The sequence below is a fragment of the Salvelinus fontinalis genome, chromosome 26 (assembly GCF_029448725.1).
Source record: "Salvelinus fontinalis isolate EN_2023a chromosome 26, ASM2944872v1, whole genome shotgun sequence".
NCBI lineage: Eukaryota > Metazoa > Chordata > Actinopteri > Salmoniformes > Salmonidae > Salvelinus > Salvelinus fontinalis.
Window position 1 is genome coordinate 14716938 of NC_074690.1, and position 22459 is coordinate 14739396.

The 22459-nt window shown below is 40.7% G+C and overlaps 2 protein-coding genes across 12 annotated transcripts in view; one reads left to right on the forward strand and one right to left on the reverse strand.

Annotated features, from left to right (window-relative positions):
* Positions 1–9746, reverse strand: part of LOC129823702 (abl interactor 1-like) — a 48661-nt gene extending 38915 nt beyond the window's left edge. For all 7 annotated transcript variants that reach the window (XR_008754670.1, XM_055882619.1, XM_055882621.1 and 4 more), the window contains exon 1: positions 9522–9746. Coding sequence is in view for 6 of the 7 variants with exons in the window: in XM_055882619.1 (XP_055738594.1) it covers positions 9522–9638 (117 nt within the window). In the remaining variant the exon portion in view is untranslated. The remainder of the gene's footprint in view (positions 1–9521) is intronic.
* Positions 9747–10030: 284 nt separating this feature from the next.
* Positions 10031–21986, forward strand: LOC129823700 (acyl-CoA-binding domain-containing protein 5-like). 5 transcript variants are annotated; one of them, XM_055882610.1, is made up of 14 exons: positions 10031–10305; positions 10645–10765; positions 11472–11595; positions 12499–12571; positions 12742–12889; positions 13265–13312; positions 14559–14786; positions 15182–15403; positions 17768–17838; positions 18002–18173; positions 18476–18681; positions 18821–18874; positions 20362–20471; positions 20757–21986. In XM_055882610.1, the coding sequence occupies exons 2-14, from the start codon at positions 10687–10689 to the stop codon at positions 20767–20769; spliced, it is 1548 nt and encodes a 515-aa protein (XP_055738585.1). In that variant the 5' UTR covers positions 10031–10305; positions 10645–10686; the 3' UTR covers positions 20770–21986. The 5 variants fall into 5 exon arrangements, with proteins under 5 accessions (XP_055738585.1, XP_055738586.1, XP_055738588.1 ...); XM_055882611.1 differs by having other exon boundaries at positions 13268–13312; XM_055882613.1 differs by lacking the exon at positions 18821–18874.
* The last annotated feature ends 473 nt before the right edge of the window (positions 21987–22459 follow it).

The window sequence follows — 22459 nt, forward strand, 5'->3', positions numbered from 1 at the left end:
GACCATTTGATTTGTAAAGCCCCTCCGGCCAAACCCTCCCCTATTCCGGACAACGCTCAGCCAATTGTGCGTCGCCCTATGGGACTCCCGGTCAGAGCCGGTTGTGACACAGCTTTGGATCGAACCCGGGTCTTTAGTGAAGCCTCGATGCAGTGCCTTAGACCGCTGCACCATTCGGGAGCCATGGCAAAACACTTTTTGGAGTGTGTGGCTCTTGGTTCAGTGTTTAAAATGAGAATGTTCTGGCCTTATAGACTGGCCGCCCCTCAGCCTGATTCCTCTCTAGGTTTCTTCCTAGGTTCCTGCCTTTCTAGGGAGTTTTTCCTAGCCACTGTGCTTCTACACCTGCATTGCTTGCTCTTTGGGGTTTTAGGCTGGGTTTCTGTATAAGCACTTTGTGACAACTGCTGATGTAAAAAGGGCTTTATAAAATAAATTTGATTGAAATTTGATTGATGGTCAATAGCCTAATCCTTCTCTGTCTAACACTGAGATGTACCGCTTGTCCTCAATGACCCTGAATTGTAGGTGTGCCCCCTTGCTTTATAGTTAAATAAAGCCACCCCTCCAGATGAGACAGACATTCTCCCAAATTCATTCACTCAACTCATTCATTGCGTTGACTTAGGTGCTTTCAATGATAAGGCTTTAGCCATGGTTTGATTTCTAACGAATGCAAAAGGTAATTATGGGTATTTAAAGTCCCTCATTCATACTGTACTATTACTCAGATGAATGAAAGCATGGGGATATACACTGAGTGAACGAAACATTAAGAACACCTTCTCTTTCCACGATATAGACTGACCAGGTGAATATTCAATATTAGGAATTTGTTCTTAATTTGTTCTTAATATTAGGAATTGTTCTTATACTTAGGGCTGTTGCGGTGACCGTATTACTGTCACACTTGCGCTCACGATTCATGAAGGCAGCCAAATTCCACGTGACCGTTTAGTCATGGTAATTAGGCTTCTCCAAGCTCGGGAGCTGATGAAGGTCATTAGTAGTATACCAAACTTGTAATCTGCCTGGTACTCAACACTCTATTGTCCCTCTAATCACTCTTGATATCAATAAAAATGTATTCAAAAATCTAATCAATCACTTTATCACTTCGGGATAAACAAACGTACAGTCATTAACACAATAGAAGAAGTCAGTGATGTGTACGCCAAGTAACTTGAAGCTTTCCATCTTCTCCACTGCAGTCCCGTCGATGTGGATGGGGGCGTGCTGTTTCCTGAAGTCCACGATCCCTTGTTTTGTTGACGTTGAGCGAGAGGTTATTTTCCTGGCACCACTCTCCCAGGGCCCTCACCTCCTCCCTGTAGGCTGTCTCGTCATTGTTAATAATCAGGCCTACTACTGTAGTGTCGTCTGCAAACTTGATGATTGAGTTGGAGGCGTGCGTGGCCACGCAGTCTCGGGTGAACAGGGAGTACAGGAGGGGGCTGAGCATGCACCCTTGTGGGGCCCCTGTGTTGAGGATCAGTGAAGTGGAAATGTTGTTTCCTACCTTCACCACCTGGGGGCGGCCCATCAGGAAGTTCAGGACCCAGTTGCACAGGGCGGGGTTCAGACCCAGGGCCCCGAGCTTAATGATGAGCTTGGAGGGTACTATGGTGTTGAATGCTGAGCTATACTCAATGAACAGCATTCTTACATAGGTATTCCTCTTGTCCAGATGGGTTAGGGCAGTGTGCAGTGCGATGCATCGTATGTGGATCTATTGGGGTGGTAAGCAAATTGAAGTGGGTCTAGGGTGTCAGGTGAGGTAGAAGTGATATGATCTTTAACTATCCTCTCAATGCACTTCATGATGACAGAAGTGAGTGCTACGGGGCGATTGCCATTTAGTTCAGTTGCCTTTGCTTTCTCGGGTACAGGAACAATGGTGGACATCTTGAAGTATGTGGGGACAGCAGACTGGAATAGGGAGAGATTGAATATGTCCGTAAACACTCCAGTCTGCGCACAGATGGACTCCAATCAAGTTGTAGAAACATCTCAAGGATGATCAATGGAAACAGGATGCACCTGAGCTCAATTTCTAGTCCAATAGCAAAGGGTCTGAATAGTTATGTAAATAAGGAATTTCTATTTTTAATACATTTGCACAAAAAACAAACAAACACTGTTTTCGCTTTGTCATTATATGGTATTTTGTGTAGATTGATGAGGAAAAACATACTTTTAACCCGTTTTAGAATAAGGCTGTAACGTAACAAAATGTGGAAAAAGTCAAGGGGTCTGAATACTTTCTGAATGCACTTTATCTTTAAGTCGAGCAGTAAATTTCAAACATAGATTCAACCACAAAGATCAGGGAGGTTTTCCAATGCCTCTTAAAGGTCACCTATTGGTAGATGGGTAAAAAAGGTAAAAAAGAAAAAAGCAGACACTGAATATCCCTTTGAGCATGGTGCAGTTATTAATTACACTTTGGATGGTGTACCATTACACCCAGTCACTACAAAGATACAGGTATCCTTCCTAACTCAGTTGCCGGAGAGGAAGGAAATCACTCAGGGATTTTACCATGAGGCCAATGGTAACTTTAAAACAGTTACAGAGTTTAATGGCTGTTATAGGAGAAAATTGAGGATGACTCAACAACATTGTAGTTACTCCACAATACTAACCTAATTGACAGAGTGAAAAGAAGGAAGAATGTACAGAAAACAAATATTCCAAAACATGCATCCTGTTTGTAACAAGGCACTATACTATACTGCAAAAAATGCAGAAAATGTGTCAAAAATTCACTTTTAGTCCTGAATACAAAAGTGTTATGTTTGGGACAAATCCAATACATTACATTTACATTTTAGTCATTTAGCAGACGCTCTTATCCAGAGCGACTTACAGTAGAGTGCATACATTTTATTACATTTTACATACTGAGACAAGGATATCCCTACCGGCCAAACCCTCCCTAACCCGGACGACGCTATGCCAATTGTGCGTCGCCCCACGGACCTCCCGGTTGCGGGTATCCTTGCGCCCAGGCTCTGCGACAGAGCCTGGGCGCAAACGCAGAGCCTGGGCTGGGCGCAAACCCAGCCCAGCCTGGGCGCGAACCCAGAGACTCTGGTGGCGCAGCTAGCACTGCGATGCAGTGCCCTAGGCCACTGCGCCACCCGGGAGGTCACAATACAACACATTACTGAGTACCACTATCCATATTTTCAAGCATGGTGGTGGCTGCATCATGTTATGGGTATGCTTGTAATCGTTAAGGACTGGCGAGTTTTTCAGGATAAAAAGAAACGGAATGGAGCTAAGCAAAGGAAAAATCTTAGAGGAAAACCTGGTTCAGTCTGCTTTCCACCAGACACTGGGAGATGAATTCACCTTTCAGCAGGACAATAATCTACAACACAAGGGCAAATCTACACTGGAGTAGTTTACCAATAAGACAGTGAACGTTCCTAAGCGGCCAAGTTACAATTTTGACATAAATCTGCTTGAAAATCTATGGCAAGACTTGAAAATGGTTGTCTAGCAATGATCAACAACAAATTTGACATAGTTTGAGAATTTTTAAAATAATAATGGACAAATATTGCTAAATCCATGTGTGAAAAGCTCTTAGAGACTTACTCAGAAAGACTCACAGCTGTAATCGGTGCCAAGGATGATTCTAACATGTATTGAATACTTATGTAAATAAGATATTTCTGTATTTCATTTTCAATACATTTGCAAAAATATCTTAAAACATGCTTTAACTTTTTCATTATGGATAGCGTGTAGATGGGTGAGAAAAAAATAATATTTATTCCATTTTGAATTCAGGCTGTAACACAACCAAATGTGGAATAAGTCAAGGGGTATGAATACTTTCTGAAGGCATTGTACATTAACACTTGATCACCGGAGGAAAGCAAGTAAAATCACAACAAAACACTCCCTACTGTAGTTAATATTGTAATAATATTGTAAAAATATTCTCCAGGGGAGAATTGTTTGAAGTTGTTTGTCAACTGAAGTAATTTCATGATAGTGATCATTGCAGATACTACCTTTTTTTTTTTTTTGCCAGTTTGCTACAGCAGGAAAATAATCCAGCATACATGTTTTGTTAGGGCAAATTGTAAATGACAAAAAAAGTGGAAATTATGAACTTTAGAAGGCTTTTTATACCTTGAATACACTACAACTTTGCATTTCCTGCTGTGTAGGAAAAGTCTCAGCAACAAAATAGTGATCAAATTAAGATCCTACATCTGTAAGTGATAGTACATTACAACACAAGACTGCTTATCTGAATCCATAGCACAGGGGAAATTGACAGAGAAAACCATCCCACTCAACACATTTGACCCCCTTTACCCCGTCTCCTTCAAATCCTGTAGACTAATAGTTGTATCAGGGATCCTCTGCATAGCTGATGCCAGTTTAATCACCCAATGGTGTGTACAATACTCACTGACCTGTGATGTTCATTTCTCATCTAACTTTCCACTAATTACATGTGTTAGCTTCCGAAACAGGTCGCCTGAACATGATGAGATGATGATGTCTATTAATGGGTCAATCAAACACAATTAAGAGAGTAGGCTTGAATTATGACAACCTAGAACCCGAGGGTAACTGAGGACATGCTCAAACATAATTAGGCGATTGGTTGACGACTGTCATTGAAAGAACTGATCCTGAAGCATACACTGAGTATACTAATCATTAGGAACACCTTCCTATAATTGAGTTGCACCCCCCCCCCTTGCCGTCAGAACAGCCTCATTTCTTTGTGCCATGGACTCCACAAGGTGTCGAAAGCTTTCCACAGGGATGCTGGCCCATGATTACTCCAATGCTTCTAACAGTTGTGCCAAGTTGGCTGGATGTCCTTTGGGTAGTGGACAATTCTTGATACAATTTTCCAGAGGAAGGCAGATCTCCATACCCTCCTCTGTTGGCTTGTGACCTGGATTCACTCGGTCTAGACAGGACCTGGTATCAGTGATTCACTCGGTCTAGACAGGACCTGGTATCAGTGATTCACTCCGTCTAGACAGGACCTGGTATCAGTGATTCACTCCGTCTAGACAGGACCTGGTATCAGTGATTCACTCCGTCTAGACAGGACCTGGTATCAGTGATTCACTCCGTCTAGACAGGACCTGGTATCAGTGATTCACTCCGTCTAGACAGGACCTGGTATCAGTGATTCACTCCGTCTAGACAGGACCTGGTATCAGTGATTCACTCCGTCTAGACAGGACCTGGTATCAGTGATTCACTCCGTCTAGACAGGACCTGGTATCAGTGATTCACTCCGTCTAGACAGGACCTGGTATCAGTGATTCACTCCGTCTAGACAGGACCTGGTATCAGTGATTCACTCCGTCTAGACAGGACCTGGTATCAGTGATTCACTCCGTCTAGACAGGACCTGGTATCAGTGATTCACTCCTTCTAGACAGGACCTGGTATCAGTGATTCACATCTCCATATACACTGAGTATACCAAACATTAAGAACACCTTCCTGATATTGAGTTGCACCTCTACAAGGTGTCGAAAGCATTCCACAGGGATGCTGGCCCATGTTGACTCAATGCTTCCCACAGTTGTGCCAAGTTGGCTGGATGTCCTTTGGGTGGTGTACAATTTTTGATACACTTTCAAAAATTTGAGCGTGAAAAACCCAGCAGCGTTGCAGTTATTGACAAAAACCGGTGCGCCTGGCACCTTCCACCATACCCCATTCAAAGGCGTTTAAATATATTTTCTTGCCCATTCACCCTCTGAATGGCACACATACACAATCCATGCCTCAAGTGTCTCAAGACTTAAAAATCATTCTTTAACCTGCCTCCTCCCCTTCATCTACACTGATTGAAGTGGATTTAACTAGTGACATCAATAAGGGATCATAGCTTTCAGCTGGATTCACCTGGTCAGCCTATGTCAGGGAAAGAGCAGGTGTTCTTAATGTTTTGTCCACTCAATATAGCTCAAACCAGATCGGCCTATTAAAGCTATGAGTCACACTCGTTCCCCAGCAGGGAGAAAACAGGAATAAAGGAGGAGGATGTCATGGGGGAGAATCTCAATTGCATACTCCTCACATCCTCTCCTCTCGCCTCATTCTCAAAACCCATTGGATGAGAAAGCCTGAGGTCCCTCCCCTTCTGACCTTCTGATCCAAACACATCAGAATCTCTCATGGCTTCATGTTAAAAACAGATTACTGTCCAGTCTTCTGATTTTCTTTAGGAAAGTTATATTTAAAAAAAAAAACACAGTATTTTTAAGGCCAGTTAGTACATGCTAGCAACACGCATAACCACCAAACCAGACAGGCAAATTCAGGGCAGCTAAGACAACCCAAGCCAAGGACAAATCGACTTAAATCTACAGTTTTATATAGAGCCATAGCTGAATGGAACTCTTTACCAATCCATATTTCTCAGGCAAAAATTAAATCCACCTTCAAGAAAAAAATTAAAGAAGATCTAATGAGATAGACCATACGACTGGATAGGAAGTAGAAAGAACATCTAATGCGATAGATCATATGACTGGACAGGAAGTAGAAAGAACATTTAATGTGATAGACCATATGACTGGATAGGAAGTAGAAAGAACATCTAATGCGATAGACCATATGACTGGACAGGAAGTAGAAAGAACATTTAATGTGATAGACCATATGACTGGACAGGAAATAGAAAGAACATCTAGTGTGACAGACCATATGACTGGACAGGAAATAGAAAGAACATCTAATGAGATAGACCATATGACTGGACAGGAAATAGAAAGCGTCAACTGAATGTTAAATGTGTTTCCTGTCAGGTATTTTAAATTATCTGTATTGTCTACTTGTTGAATGTTTGTGAAGTCTTGATTGTGGTTGTTTGTAATGTCTTGTTAATTGGTGTTGGACCCCAGGAAGATTAGCTAGCGTTATGGCGTTACCTAATGGGGATCCTAATAAAAATTACTCCAATGGGGTTTGAGATTCTCCTAGGGTAGACAACAGAGTGGGACAATTCCCAAAGAATAAAGCTAATTGCAGTGGTCTAAAAATGTCACCTGGAAGGAAACCACGGTAATAATGCTCTCCATTCAGAGTCATACACTTGATTAATGCTCAGAAGCTGAATCACCTTCTCTCTTTCAGTCTGCAACTGAATATGTTGTTACTCTCCCCTGCCCCATGCAGTCAAAATCACCCCTTTACCAGACCTAACCCTCCTTCATCAGGGTAGGTGGTACCTTACGGTGGAAAACACACAATGATACTAACTGACCCTAATCTCCAAACCCCTATATCTTTACCAAACCTAACCCTCTTTCATCAGGGTAGGTGGTACCTTACGGTGGAAAACACACAATGATACTTACTGACCCTAATCTCCAAACCCCTATATCTTTACCAAACCTAACCCTCTTTCATCAGGGTAGGTGGTACCTTACGGTGGAAAACACACAATGATACTAACCTGCTACAACTCCCCTAATCTCCGAACCCTATATCTTTACCAAGACTAACCAGTCTTTTATCTTGTGATGGGAGACCCACATTAAACTAACTTGGTACTTTAGAACTAGGGGCCCTACTGGTTATACTAGTTAGATAGGCCTGCTGCTACTTAATAAAAAATACTTGTGGAGGGCACGGCCTTAGCACATTCATGATTCATCTATGAGTCAGTAGGATATCATGTGAAGGGGGATTTAGGGTGGGGCCTCAGCTGTGACAAATACGGCTGCTTGTGGGTTTCCTTCCTTAACAGATAAGATATGTTCCATTGATCTCTCGGACATTTACTATGAGAAACCAGAGATTATTAGTTTGAGGCCTACAAGCTTGACTTGAAAATGGATGATGTAAAACTAGATGTTTAAATTAAGTCGTTTGCCTGTCATTACAGATTAGGCTTTTGATGGGTACTGTGTCCTTTTATGGTTTGGTTATAAAGGTGTTATAGCAAGCCTCATGACCAGTAGTGTTCCCCAATGACATCACTGATGAGCTATCCAACTGCACCGCTGAATTCATCTGGATTCTACAATATGACGTAACCGGTGGCCCCATTGGTTGCTCCTTACATCTCCAGCTGTTCTGTGAGAGTCATCGTCAGAGCCTCAACAAAACGGCATTTCTGATCCTGCCGCCATTTTGTATTTTTATTTTTCACATTTTTGGACCAGTTGACAGTAAAAGGTTAGGCCAGGTGTGTGTAAACAATGGCAGCATGTTCTTAATCCAATACACAGACAATAATCCAGATTATTAAAATGTAATCCATTTGTCTGGGCAAGAGGAACAAAAAAAATCGATGAGGTAAAGTAATATTACATTCTCAGGCACACTCGTGGAGCACAAATCAAATGTGCAAGTCACGTTTGAGTCTGAAATGTGCTTTATGCCATTTGCAATCCATTGCCACAATGTCAATCTGATAGACAGTGATAACGCGAATGTCTAGCAACCTTCACCGAAGGTTGTGTGTTCGAATCTCATCACAGAAAACTTTAGCATTTTCGCAAATTAGCAACTTTGTAAAAAATTACCGCTTTTTAGCTACTTTGCAACTACTTAGAATGTTAGCTAACCCTTCCCCTAACCTTAATACTTAAACCTAACTTCTAAACCTAACCTTAACCCCTAGCTTAGCTAATGTTAGCCACAACAAATTGAAATTCAAAACATATTGTAATGAAACAGCAGGGAGCAGGTCTCGAACCCTCAACCCTGAAGTTTGGGCATGCTATCGACTGTGCCGCAAAAGCATGCTCAAACGGCAGAGTTGATATCCGTGCGTATAAACCCAGGGTCGTTACAATATCATACGTTTTTGCAAATTTGTAAAATATTGTATAATTGCAATTCGTAACATATTGAACAAATTGCAATTCATAACCTATTGTCTAATTGCAATTCATAACCTATTGTACAAATTGTAATTCGTAGCATATTAAACGAATTGTAAATCGTAGCATATCTTACGAAATAGATGATATGCATACCATACGTAACGATATGGATGATACGTAACGTAAACTACGTGAACTACTAATCGATGGGCTCCCTGATTTACGTTTACTATGTTACGTCTACCCCTGAGTCTTGGTTGTATAATGATGAAACGAATAAAATAATTTGGCCTTTTCGATAGCCTACCTATCAACGAGAATGCAGTCAGTGACAAGCCTTGGTCATAACAACGACACACCCTCTGAATAGTCTCCAATAGCTTTGTAAATTGATATCAAATGGCTGGTGAAGAATAGTCGCAAGAGTGGTCTATCACCCGAACAGTGCTCTTATATGAAAATAGAGCTCGAGATGGTAACCAGTTTTAAGCATATAATGATTAGGTGGCCTTTTTTTTTTTTTTTACATTGCCAAAAGCCAATTTCGTGGTTTAGATATCTGTCTAGCGGTCTGGAAGAAACATTTCCTGTCCCCGGTTTCACTCAGTTCTTGAACCTCAGGCTACAAATCCGACGAATTCCGCATATAACTCAACATTTTATCAGCGGTTTATTTTTCCTTACCTGTACATAATTGTTTTCACAGTATTCTGCAACCCTCGATAGATTTTGGTAGCTTTCCACAAGCGCTCGTTTACCGGCCGGAATTTCTTCCTCTAGCAACATTTGTAGCTCTGCCATCTTACACCCCTCTGCATTTCTCTCCTCCCTTTCCTTTCAATGAGGCAAAGCGATGATGCTTTTGGTGTGGTGTGAAAGGGGCTCCCCCGCCTGGTATTGTGGGATTTCTGGCCTCGATTTGATCACTGTTACATTTTACGGTGCTCTGGACTCGTTGTCAACTGTGATTGGTTCAGATACTACATCGATTAGTCGTGGATCAATTGATTTTCAGTGCGATTGTGGCTTGTTGAACCCAGAGCTGATCAAGAGGGATCGGGTCTAGTGACACAAGGTAGCCAGTGTACCACTGATGGCGCGCAGCTTTTGCTGCAATCTATATGCTACATTTTAAGATTTTGTCCTCGCGCGCGTGTGTGTCTAATATATATATGCTTTTTGAAAAGGTAGACAAAATGTTGTCCCAGTCACCACTATATCCCATATTAAATCCCACATTAAGAGAATTCTGGGCCTTGTAGGAATCCTAAAGGAAACCCATTGGTTCATTGTGTAATTCGTGGTCAAAAGACACTACAACTCCCATAGCAACTTTGGGAATCATATGTTTCGTCGTGTTCGGTTGGACCGAATTTGAGAGGTCGCTATCGGAACAGTCAGCCTGGTTGCAGCCAGCAGGCTATATGTAGACAGCAGTGGGTTTAATCCATCCAGAGACATGCATAGGGTGAGTTTCTTAAACGTAACCTTCTATCGATTTGGTTCTTTTTTTTAAAAACATTCACTCTGATTTGAACATATGGATATAACATGTTGACAATGTTTATGCAACAACTAAATAGCTTAATAAATTCCTCAGGCGAAAATAAGATAACAAGCCTATTATGCATGTAGTTTATAGTATCCACAATACGGTACCCTTTACGAGGTCCGTGGGTATTTAATTAGGCCCGTTGATTTCAATGACACATTATGAAAGCCTGTTGGGAACATTTTCATTTTACATTATTGCTGCCATGCAACTTTGTTGTCACAGAGGTGACCGAATGTTAAATCTCTTTAAAAGACGTGACGATTCTCCGCCTGTCATCCTGGTTGTGACAAAACAATGGAACACGCCGAAGAAGACGAGCTCGAGTCCCGATTTGATGCCGCAGTGCGAGTGATACGGAGTTTACCCGAAGATGGTAGGCTAATTATCCACTAATAACTACACTAGCCTATACATCAAATCGGCCACTGAACTGTGGGCCATGTCCTGCGACTGAGTAGCCCATTTAGCAGTAAGCCTAGCTTGTGTAGCCTATGTCTGAATGAGCACCATTAGAGCCCACTCTGTTGCCACCGTTTTAATTTGGTACCTGCTTGTTAGAGATGATTGGCCTATATTCTTAGATATCGCCTGTCTTGGTTGGCTCTTAAAAGGCACACTGTAAGAAGTTTGCTGTTCTGAAATAATATAACTGCCTTATCAGCTTAACTGTTTTACTGTTCGATACAGTTGTATTAGGCTACTCCTATATTGTTTATGTTGGTGTTGTCGTATGAGTGAGTGTTTGTAAACAAACAGCCAATATCATGCTAATCTCATGGACAGTCAGTCCTTGCATAGCTCTGTAGGCAGGGTAGCCTATAGGCTGTTGAAATGACAGATTGTGTCTTTAGAGCTGAAGATGAGCAGATTCAACCATTAAAGCTTTGAATTTAAAATAGAACTCTATTTATACCTTCTGAGGACACACATTTGTATTGTCAGTTGCAGTGAGCTCATGGTAATTGCTGCATTGACTATCGGCTGCAATGTAACAATAATTCAAAGTATCATGTAAATCATCAAACTTCCTGAATTATCTTCTTTGTTCCCCTCTCCTATCCTTATTTGCTCTCCTATAGGTCCATATCAGCCGGCGGATGGCATGATGCTCATGTTTTATAGTTACTACAAGCAGGCTGCGCTTGGGCCATGTAATATCCCAAGACCCACAGGATACTGGGACACTGCAGGCAAAGCCAAGTGGTAAATTATGTTTATGGACTGGGTCGTGTTCATTAGCGCACACTGTAGCAAAATGTTTTGTAACAGAAAACCTGAAAATGAGTGTTTCTTTTTGGACATGTTCAGATAGTATAGAACCTCCCCGCTTCACTCCGTTTTGGAGCGCTTTCTTCCATTTTGTGCCTACTGAACACGACCCTGGTGAAGGGTGTTGTTCTAGCAATAGGTTATCAAATCAGATGAAAGACAATTTACCGTATGTTATAAAAACAGACATGTACGAGATATGCCAGCATACAGCAAGAGCACTTCTGAAAGCTCTGCTTAGGGAAGCAACCCTTTGAAATGTTGATAAGATAGCAGAAGAATGGCACAGCGAGAAGAAGACAAATGAAAAGTCAAAAAATGGGTTGTGTTTGTGCTTCAAGGTAAAAGTTTGCGCGATTAAGGAATATTACTGAATCATTTGAACTGGGATATTATGGATATGCTTAAGACACAAAGCAGAATAACCATATTTATTCTATATTGCATGGAATATGAGTCATTCAATCAAACTACCCACTGCAAAATGTGTCATATACCATATTACCATCTTAGTGCTGCACAATAACAGATTTATTAGCCATAAAAATGCATTTCAACTGTTAAAACCTGCTCATTTTTGTTTGCTGTATGATCAGACCAAATTCTGAGAGATTTTATTTCAAATATCTGATACTGTGTTTACAATAGTTCCCAGAGTTCTTCCTGGTTATCTCAAGGCCCTATGTAATGCATATCTTGCATGGATCCATGGATTCATAATGAAATCCCAACTCTGAGAAAAAGTATGTTGTTAGTCTGTCTCAACATTATTGAGGTTATGCAGCATTTCTTTTGTCACCCGAGTTCATATGAGACCCAAACATTGTTTGTTGCCAGGGACGCATGGAACTCACTGGGGAATATGTCAAAGGAGGAAGCCATGCAAGCGTACGTCAATGACATTCAGCTGGTAAGCATTTTTACTATGTCATCTTGAATAAATAAAAGAAGAGGAAGCTACTGTATGCATGTACTATTGTTTTACCCTCCAGGCAGATACATTTCTGTTTCATTATATTGATGAAACCACATTTACTCTATATCGAAACACCAATATACTAACAATCACATTTCTGGAAGATTCTGGAGACTCTTCCAGTCACAGAGGAGGTGTCTGATCTGCTGGAGGCTCTTGGGGGGTATTTCTTTGAAGAAGTGGAAGGAGGAGTGGAGGAAGAGAAGGAGGAGGACAAGAGGGCCTACAGCAGGCCTTTCGCAGCAGCTGCAGGTGCCTGGTCAAAATGGATGCTGTTTTGAGCACTGCAGAACTACACACCTAAGTTTGACTGAACACAACAATACGATAACCCCAACACATCTAGGAGTACAATTGTTCAATGATTTATGTATTTATTTATTATTAATTAACCACTCTCATAGTCTATAAATAGTCACTAAACAGTCAATAAATTCACACAGAAGGAGATTATTCCACCTCAAGTAATGGAGGGTTTAGCTCTGAGGAAGATTGTTCCATCTCAAGTAATGGAGGGTTTAGCTCTGAGGAAGATCGATCTCTTGCTTATGTTAACCTTTCCTTGCTACTAGCAGAGAAGGCCTTTGGACCGATATTTCATAGTCGCCTTTTTGTCTTTTTGCTCAGTAGAAATGCAGATGCAAAAGGGGTATATCCACAAACCAAAGATGGAAGGCAAGTGTTTGTGTGGTAGAGTTGGTCCTAAACTCCATTCGCCAAGGCTCCACAGTGAACTCCTGTCAGTCATCCTCACCTTGTAATCAGCAATCAGTTCTGATGAAGGTAGAGAGATGATGAGTGGACTGTTGTCTATGGCGACAATTAAAAGGATAGTTGATCCAAATGACCCATTTACCTCATATTATGGAAAACTAGAAAGTAGTCTATGGACCCAAAAATCGGTGATATATGATATGAGTTTGTCTACTTACAGTAGCTATAGTTTAGCATTAGCATAATTGATTGCATGGTGCAAGCAGGACTCCTGTTATCCTGCGCTAAACAGCAAACCTTAAGGTATCCATAAGTTGACTTCAATTCGACATTTTGGTGAACTATCCATTTAAGGAAATAAGTGCAAAGATGTTGACGGCTGGATGAGTAGAGAACCTCATTTTGTTGTGTTTTGTGGCGTGGTTGATTGGTTGTTTTTTTATCTTTGAAAGTGTCTGGTTTTGTCTCACTAGTAGAAAAGTCTGTTGCTAATAAATAGCAGCCTGTTGGTGTTAGCTGTGTCGTTGTGTTACTTGTGCTGAGCTTTGTGAACGGTGGTTGTGATGCATAGACTGCTAAATGTTGTGGTAATGTAGATGCAGTCGGTGTTATCTAGAGTAGATGCAGTCGGTGTTATCTAGAGTAGATGCAGTCGGTGTTATCTAGAGTAGATGCAGTCGGTGTTATCTAGAGTAGATACAGTTGGTGTTATCTACAGTAGATACACTCGGTGTTATCTAGAGTAGATGCAGTCGGTGTTATCTAGAGTAGATGCAGTCTGTGTTATCAAGAGTAGATGCAGTCGGTGTTATCTAGAGTAGATGCAGTCGGTGTTATCTAGAGTAGATGCAGTCGGTGTTATCTAGAGTAGATGCAGTCGGTGTTATCTAGAGTAGATACAGTTGGTGTTATCTACAGTAGATACACTCGGTGTTATCTAGAGTAGATGCAGTCGGTGTTATCTAGAGTAGATGCAGTCTGTGTTATCAAGAGTAGATGCAGTCTGTGTTATCTAGAGTAGATGCAGTCCGTGTTATCTAGAGTAGATGCAGTCGGTGTTATCTACAGTAGATACAGTCGGTGTTATCTAGAGTAGATACAGTTGGTGTTATCTAGAGTAGATACAGTCCGTGTTATCTAGAGTAGCTCATTATAATTATAAAGAGGTTATAATAAGGTGTCTTGTACATTTTATTGCACTGCTCAGGCTTTGGGAGTCTGGAAATCTGGAAGGATATTCAAACCAAAGTCCCAGAAAGCAAAATAAATGGCATGACTATGATTGACAAGGAGGAAAGCAAAAGCACTGATTTGGAGGAGGAGGGGAAAGTGGACAGTGATGAGGAGGAGGAAGAGGAGAAGGTGGAGAAGGAGGAGGAGAAAGTGGACAGTGATGAGGAGGAAGATGCAGATGATGAAGCGGAGGAGGAGAGAGGTACCACAAATAGTACACATTTTGAGCTGTTTCTCTACACAACAACTTTGTTATGAATACTATGTAGCATAACGTATTAACAAGCCAAACATGGTTATACTTACGACAGTGCTATAACTATGGGTCACTATAAAGCAGTTCAAGTGAAAGATGAGGACTGAATTTGACATGGTTTTGTATGTTACCATAAAAGAGACTTCAGGACTTTTATTTCAGAGATAAAATGTCCCTGGGCCGTGGTTATATCAGTTTGTCACAATTCAAACCATAACCGCTCTATATCACTATGAAACAAAGGACCGGGAGGACCATTGTTATGTCAGTGTTGTGTCATGTCAGGTTTTTAACTATAATATTCTTATTAACATGACATTAATTGTCATACTGTCCGTCAGAGAGGAAGTCCCCAGGCCCTGACATGAACCTGCTCAGGGTGAAGGACCGCAGGTGGAGGTCAGAGGTCAGCGCGTCCAACGGCAGTGTGGAGCCCAGCGTCTCCTCCATGACCAACGGGACACAGAGCTCCCTCAACAGTGAGGTGGAGGAAGAGGAACTGGCCTACTCCAAAGATCCCCTACCGGAGAACCGCTACAGGCATCTGAACAGACACCTCGGTGGTAAGCACCACCTCCAGTAGGTGGGTTAGTTAGTTAGTAGGACCCAACTGTAGGTACTGTATTTGAGAGCACCTGTAGGAGAGACGAAACTAGGGCTGTGGCGGTCATGACATTTTGTCAGCCGGTAATTGTCATGCAGACAACTGCTGGTCTCACGGTAATTGTCCGTTAATTAACATAAATACATTTAGCATCTCCTGGCTTTCACACATAGCCTACATGCCACTGATGCAGACCTTTGGGACATCTACATTTTTAAAAGTATAATAAATCCATTTAATATAGCCTACACCTTCACAATAAATCCATTATTTATTTTAGACAGGTCAGCAGGTAGCCTACTGGTTAGAGCATTGGGCCAGTAACCGAAAGTTTGCTAGATCAAATCCCCGAGCTGACGAGGTAAAAATATGTCGTTCTGCCCTTGAACAAGGCACTGTTCCTAGGTCGTCATTGTAAATAAGACTTCGTTCTTAACTGACTTGCCTAGTTAAATAAAAATTAAACATGATATGAAGAAAATGTAGTCTATTTCAGAAGAACAGAACAGCATATTCTGAGTTGTCCTTATGTTAGGCCCTGATCTGGCTATGCCAAATGGCTGTGGGCTACACAAGTTCATTTAGCAGCCAAGATTTGCTTAGAATTCTGTGGCATTTTTAAAATATTATTTTATTGTATGAAGAATACAATTGAACATAGCTGAATGATAAATAAAATATATTTTCACAAACTATTTCAGAGGGAGTGAGCATATGCGGCTATTCTGTGTTGAACTGTTAACAAAGAAACAGTTCCTCCTATATGCTTAATTTAGAGTTATTTATGCAACTTCAGTTGGGATACAAACGTTAGGCTATATGTTTAAATTTTTAATACATTCTAAGGCTGCATGATGCAACTCTAATGAGGATTTGAATAAAGTCTCATGAAAGGCATGAGCTCTGCTTTGTTTTCTACATTGTAGAATAATAGTGAAGACATCAAAACTATGAAATAACACGTGAATGCGCATTGCACATATTTACTATTTATCATTGTTGGGTCAGTGTTACTTTAACGTTTGTTTTTGGACAATAATTTCCTCCTCCGGTTTGGATGGACGTCATATTCTATTTGTGCCTCTCCTTCTATTTGTGTCTCCCCCTCATAGGCCTATTTTTTTGGACAACGTAATATTTATTGATATGTTTGTCAGTGTCTGCAGCAGTGGAGATTTTAGCATGGAAATCTTTGTGGGGGAAAAAATATATATATATGTGCGATGCATGGCAGCAAATGCCACTACACAACACAACACTAAACAATACATTCATTGCACTGAGCTAGGCTGATAAACCTGCATTTTGGAGCTGTCTTTTACTAAAGGAAACCAAAAACACAAAATGCCAAAATAACATGCAAAACAGGAAAGCCCCAATGTGGGGCTCAAACCTGCCCTGGATGACGGGTCTCGGCTGCAGCAGAGTAGGCTGGCCTGTAATTTGTCATATTCAAAAAAGATTCCGCTAATGTGTCCTGTCATAAAGTGTAGTAGAATTGCATGAAATGTGTTTAGACCACATAGTTCCTGTGCAAAAAAAAAAGAAGAAACATATCTGATATAGCCTAGGTCTACTCTACGCTGTATGCATTCAGCCATGCTTTGAACACATTTTTTTTGCGAACAGGGATTGAGTTATATTATTAGCCTAAATTATAACTATGCAATCTACTCATCACATTATGAATAGTAGGCTATCTTACATAAGTCTGAAAATGTGATGATGCATGGAACGCGTTACTATAAAGGTGAATTTTTATGATGAAATTGATCTTCCCCAAACTTGAAACTCCCACGCCGCCTATGAATGCCAGGTAGGCTACACCGGTTGTAAAGCAGATTAAATATGCTTAATTTTAAGAATTGAGCGATAAATATAGCAGGACGAGAAAGCTGGGATCCTCTTTTTTCAATAGTGGCCTTTCAAAACTCTGTTTTCACACGCGATTGTGCAATGACCGGGCTTATAAGAACACATTTCATTCTGTAGGCTCTCCAACCGTGTTCCAGGGGTCTACCCCCTGGTCGACAGCATCCGCAACCCAAAACATCTTCCCGTGGAAGTGCTTTCATTAAGCATGGATCTATCCAGGGGTTAACAGCTCAGGCCCTCGAGTTCCGCAGTCCTGCTGGTTTTAATTTCTTCATGTTACTGATTGGCTGTAGACAACACACCAGGTAGAATCAGTCCCTAGTAAAAAAGGAAATCTGCAGGTCTGTGGCCCTCAAGGACTGGATCTGTACACTTAATATATGCAGATCAATGCTTGATTTGTCAATAATCTGACAAAGATGTGGTGTGCTTCGTCCCCTCCACACAGAGCGTCTTCGAGTCAACGACTCGGACAATGAGGAATTCTGTGACTCAATGGAACATTTAGCCATGGAGGAGGTAAGAAGGTCTTTCTTAAGAAATGTTGTGTGTTTGGTCCAGTATATCAGAACTCGCTCCCGCCCTTCTATTTATTGGATTGATGTCATTACCCAAAACGAAAATGCAAAAGGAGCGCTCCCATTGGCCATCTCTGCGTGATTTTGATTGGTTGTCTTCACAGGAATCGGGAATACCCAGGGTACACTCCTCCGGTACAAGGGCAGGTCAAGCTAAGAGGAGGAGTCTTCAGGGAGAGAACCTGGATGAGGACCTGAGTCTCCAGGAAGACTCCCCTCACAGGGAGGGGCTTCATACAGAACGACGTGACAGTTGCTGGTCAATGAGTGGAATAGGTGGGGTCTGTATGGTCTTACTGTTTAAAAGAAATCATGAAAAAAATTATAAATAAATAGCATTTGATCCCTTGATTGACTTGAAACCTTTTTCCTGTGCTTCTGGGCTTTTATTCATATAGCGTCTCAGAGTTGAAGTGCTTATCGAGGATCAGCTCCACCCGGTCCATGTTTTTTGTTCTAAAAGGCCAAACTGATCCTAGATCAGCACTTCTACTCCAAGACGCGTGTGACGTTTTGTAACTACAGGCCATGAAGTCCATAGAGCGATGCTGGCTCACTGCCCATTGTTTGTGGTATAGGTTCCAGGTCATCGGGGCTAGGTTGCGGGTCACAGCTTTTTACCAGTGGAAATGCTGCAGAGGGCTGGGTTATGCAGAACAGGACTGAGGCTGTTGCCAGTGGTAACCTTAACGAGCACATCGCCATGGCGCTAACCAGGCTGCAGGAGGACATGGCTAACGTGCTTCAGAGGCTTAACACTCTGGAGGCCCTGACCACATTACAGGTGAGACCCCGGTCTAAAAACCATAGAGATAAAACAGTACTTTTTATTTTTTATAAAACTATCACAGTACAGTCTAAAATTCTATCTGAATCATAAGTGAGACCACCATAGTCTACATTTTGTGTGTGTTCATTTTCAGACTAGATCACTTTCTCAGGCTAGACAAGATGGCTCCTTATCCCTAGCAAGAAAGGTATGTGCTTCTGTCTAACGATACTGAACAAAAATATAAAAGCAACATACAACAATTTCAAAGATTTTACTGAGTTACAGATCATGTAAGGAAATTCTGTCAATTAAAATAAATTCATTAGTCCCTACTCTATGGCTTTCACATGACTGTTGGTTGGTGGCCTACCAGTTGGGAGCTTGGGCCGGTGGCCAATAGGTCCCTGGATCGGGTCCCCAATTTGACATGGTGGGAGATCTGTTAACGTGCCCTTGGGTGGGTTGCTTGAACCTGGTTGTTCCTGTGGGTCTCTCTGGATGGGAGTCTGCTAGATGACTGAATGTAATATAAATGTTGAACGGCTTCACTGCAGGTAGATTGTATGGTTTAATATTCAATAAAATATATATATATATATATATATCTTTTTTAAACAGATATGTGTCTGTTAGTCACAGATACCTTAAAAAAAATGGGCCTCTGGATCTCGTCACGGTATCTCTGTGCATTTAAATTGCCATCGATAGAATGAAATTGTGTTCGTTGTCCATAGCTTATGCCTGCCCATGCCATAACCCCACCGCCACCATGGGGCACTCTGTTCACAACAATGACATCAGCCATACACGTGGTCTGAGGCCGGTTGGACGTACTGCCAAATTCTCTAAAACAACATTGGAGGCGGTTTATGGTAGAGAAATTAACATAAAATTCTCTGACTACACCTCTGTTGCACATTTCTGCAGTCGGCATGACAATTTCATGCTCCCTAAAAGTTTGAGGTATTTTTTTGTCCCCAGCACAAGGTGCATCTGTGTAATGACCATGCTGTTTAATCAGTTTCTTGATATGCCACACCTGTCAGGTGGATAGATTATCTTGGCAAAGGAGAAATGCTCACTAACAGGGATGTAAACAAAATTGTGCATAAAATGTGAGTGAAATAAGCTGTTTGTGCATATGGAATATTTCTGGGGTCTTTTATTCCATCACTTTACATGTTGTGTTTATATTTTTGTTCAGTGTATTAATTCTTAGAAGTCTAAGCTGACATATGTTTTAAGATTGTCATACCATGGATCATTTAGCTATTTGATTTTAAATTTGACGACCCCTTCAGGTATAAAACAAATATATATTTGAAAAAAATATTTGAAAAAAATATTGATTTTGGCCTTTATTACTATAGCCCATAGAAACGCATTGAATAACACATTCATAAATGGCAAAAAAAAAAGACATTCAAAAAATAAAGCATAAGGAATAAAGTTTTCTTTCTTCTATCTTCTGTCTAACTATTAAAAAATAGTTTAAAATAATAGTATTCACAATGCCAGAATCATACTGTATTCACAATGCCAGAATCATACAGTTATTTTTAATTGAATATCTTAAACCGTATACACGAAAGAGGAGGTGTTTAAAAATGTGTAATGCTAAACAAGAGAAGTCTACTCTTTAATGTCAGCATGGTTGAGAGAAATTCTAAGTTGTCTCTTTTGGTTTTCCAGAGTCCTTCGTGGTGGCCTTTGCACCTGTCTCCTACCACCGTGGTGTTTGCTACAGTCTGGCCTTTGATTTCTCATTGGCTGGTTCATATTTACCTCCAACGAAAGAGGAAGTGAGTGTACTGTTTGTTCTATACTGTATGTCATCTGTTCCCTGTGAATCAGAGCCATGTATAAATATATAGAAAATATCTCTGTGTATGGCTTTACTGTATAGGTGCTTATATTTTCAACTGTTCTATCAGTGTTCTATCTATGTCATAGGTATCCTAACCTTGTGCAGAATATGTGCACCTTTAGGTTCAGGGATATGTACTATATATGTTATCAGTTTGTCACATGGATCAAAACAAATCGGCTCATTATACTAATTTGTTGTTCAACGTTTCTCTTTTCAGAAAGATACGCTGAGGATCGAGTGGGTTATTCAAGCAAGCCAAACTCGAGTGAGAATTGCCTCTACTTTTGTATAGAAATTGTACTTTTCATTTAAATTCTCTAAATGTCACTGTTTGGCACTGGACACCAGCTGTATTTGTACAGAGAGGTGATTTGTAATACATAATTCACAATTTATGTTTTATTTAAACATCGTCTGGATTTACAGGCACAATACAAGGTTTGTTTACCATGTGAAAAAATGTGTAATATTATTTTGATACCCCACTAATGCCATACAATATTGTAACTTCATGGATCGGTTTCCCGGATTCCTATTGGACTAAAAAATCACTTTCAATGCTTTCAATGGGTTTTCTCCATTGAAGTCCAAGAGATAGGCTCTTATAGGTTAATATGTTCTTAACACATGACATAGTGAACCACTAACTTGCTTGATCATTTGCTCTAATTTAAAACAGGGTTCAGCGCAACATATATTACCCCTTTGTCACTTAGAATTACATTATGGTTCCGTTTCTCGAAAATAGGCAATACATGAATGTTTGTCAAATATATACACATAAAGATAGTGTACATTGGCCTCCAAAAACAAAACATCACAAGTTTTACATGGCATGGCTGAGGGGGATCAAGACATAATAGATATATTGATGTGATGTTGAGGTCCATGAACAAAACTAGATTTTATACAGTATTTATTAACCATATTATAGTACATACGTAAGCATACTCCTACTTGACATTGATCAATAACCTTCAACTAACCACTAATGGATTATATATTAATATTTTATTTGCAATATACGTAAATATTTCAGAATGTTTAGCAAAGAAATCCCAGAAGAACATACGACTTGTATTAATACAGAGGGATGAGGAAGGTTTCTGTGTGGTTCAAAGGCTGAACATTATTGTACAATATCTGCTGTCTATTATCATTTGCAATGAGCCCAAATCATACACTTCCAGAAAGAAATCCTTTAGGGTTTGTAGGAATGTTATATTTTCCTAATCTTATGTAGAGATTGTAGGTTTTTTTCTTCCTGTGAACACAAATTGTGTAATTTATGAGAAATGAATGATAGAAAACAACATTATAGTGCAAAATGTTGTATTTGTAGCATTTAATTTTACTACAACAATGTATCTAAGTAGCCAATTGATGATTATACAATTATAACCAGAGATGCACCTGCTAGTTGCAATAAAGCCTTGTTCACACTGCAGACCTTAATGCCCAAATCAGTTTATTTTCTTCTTCAAATCTGTTTTGGAATACTGACTGTCCAAACAGCAAGTTAAAAGTGATCAAATTGGATTTGTGTGTTCAGACAGCAGTCATTTACTGACATGGCTATACTAGTTGTCATAGTGGCCGCCTAGAGCGGTAGATTGACGAGAACGTAATTTTCCGCGTTAAACTGACCAAGACGCACTTTCAAGAATCCCTCACATAATTCTGCCCCCAAAACAATTAACACTTCTCACCCAGTTGCATATTAGCTATTAAGCAGCGCGCTGATGCCGCACCATGATAAGCAGCGCCCACTTTGCGAAAGTCACAGGCCCAAAATATGTATTATGTCCATGCCCAGCACGACTCCCCGTGGTGCTGTTGGAGAGAAGCAGCGCTGCGGCTCTCCACTATGGATCCAGATAGCTGCTAAAAGGTTGAATGTACGTATGGTTATGATCGTTA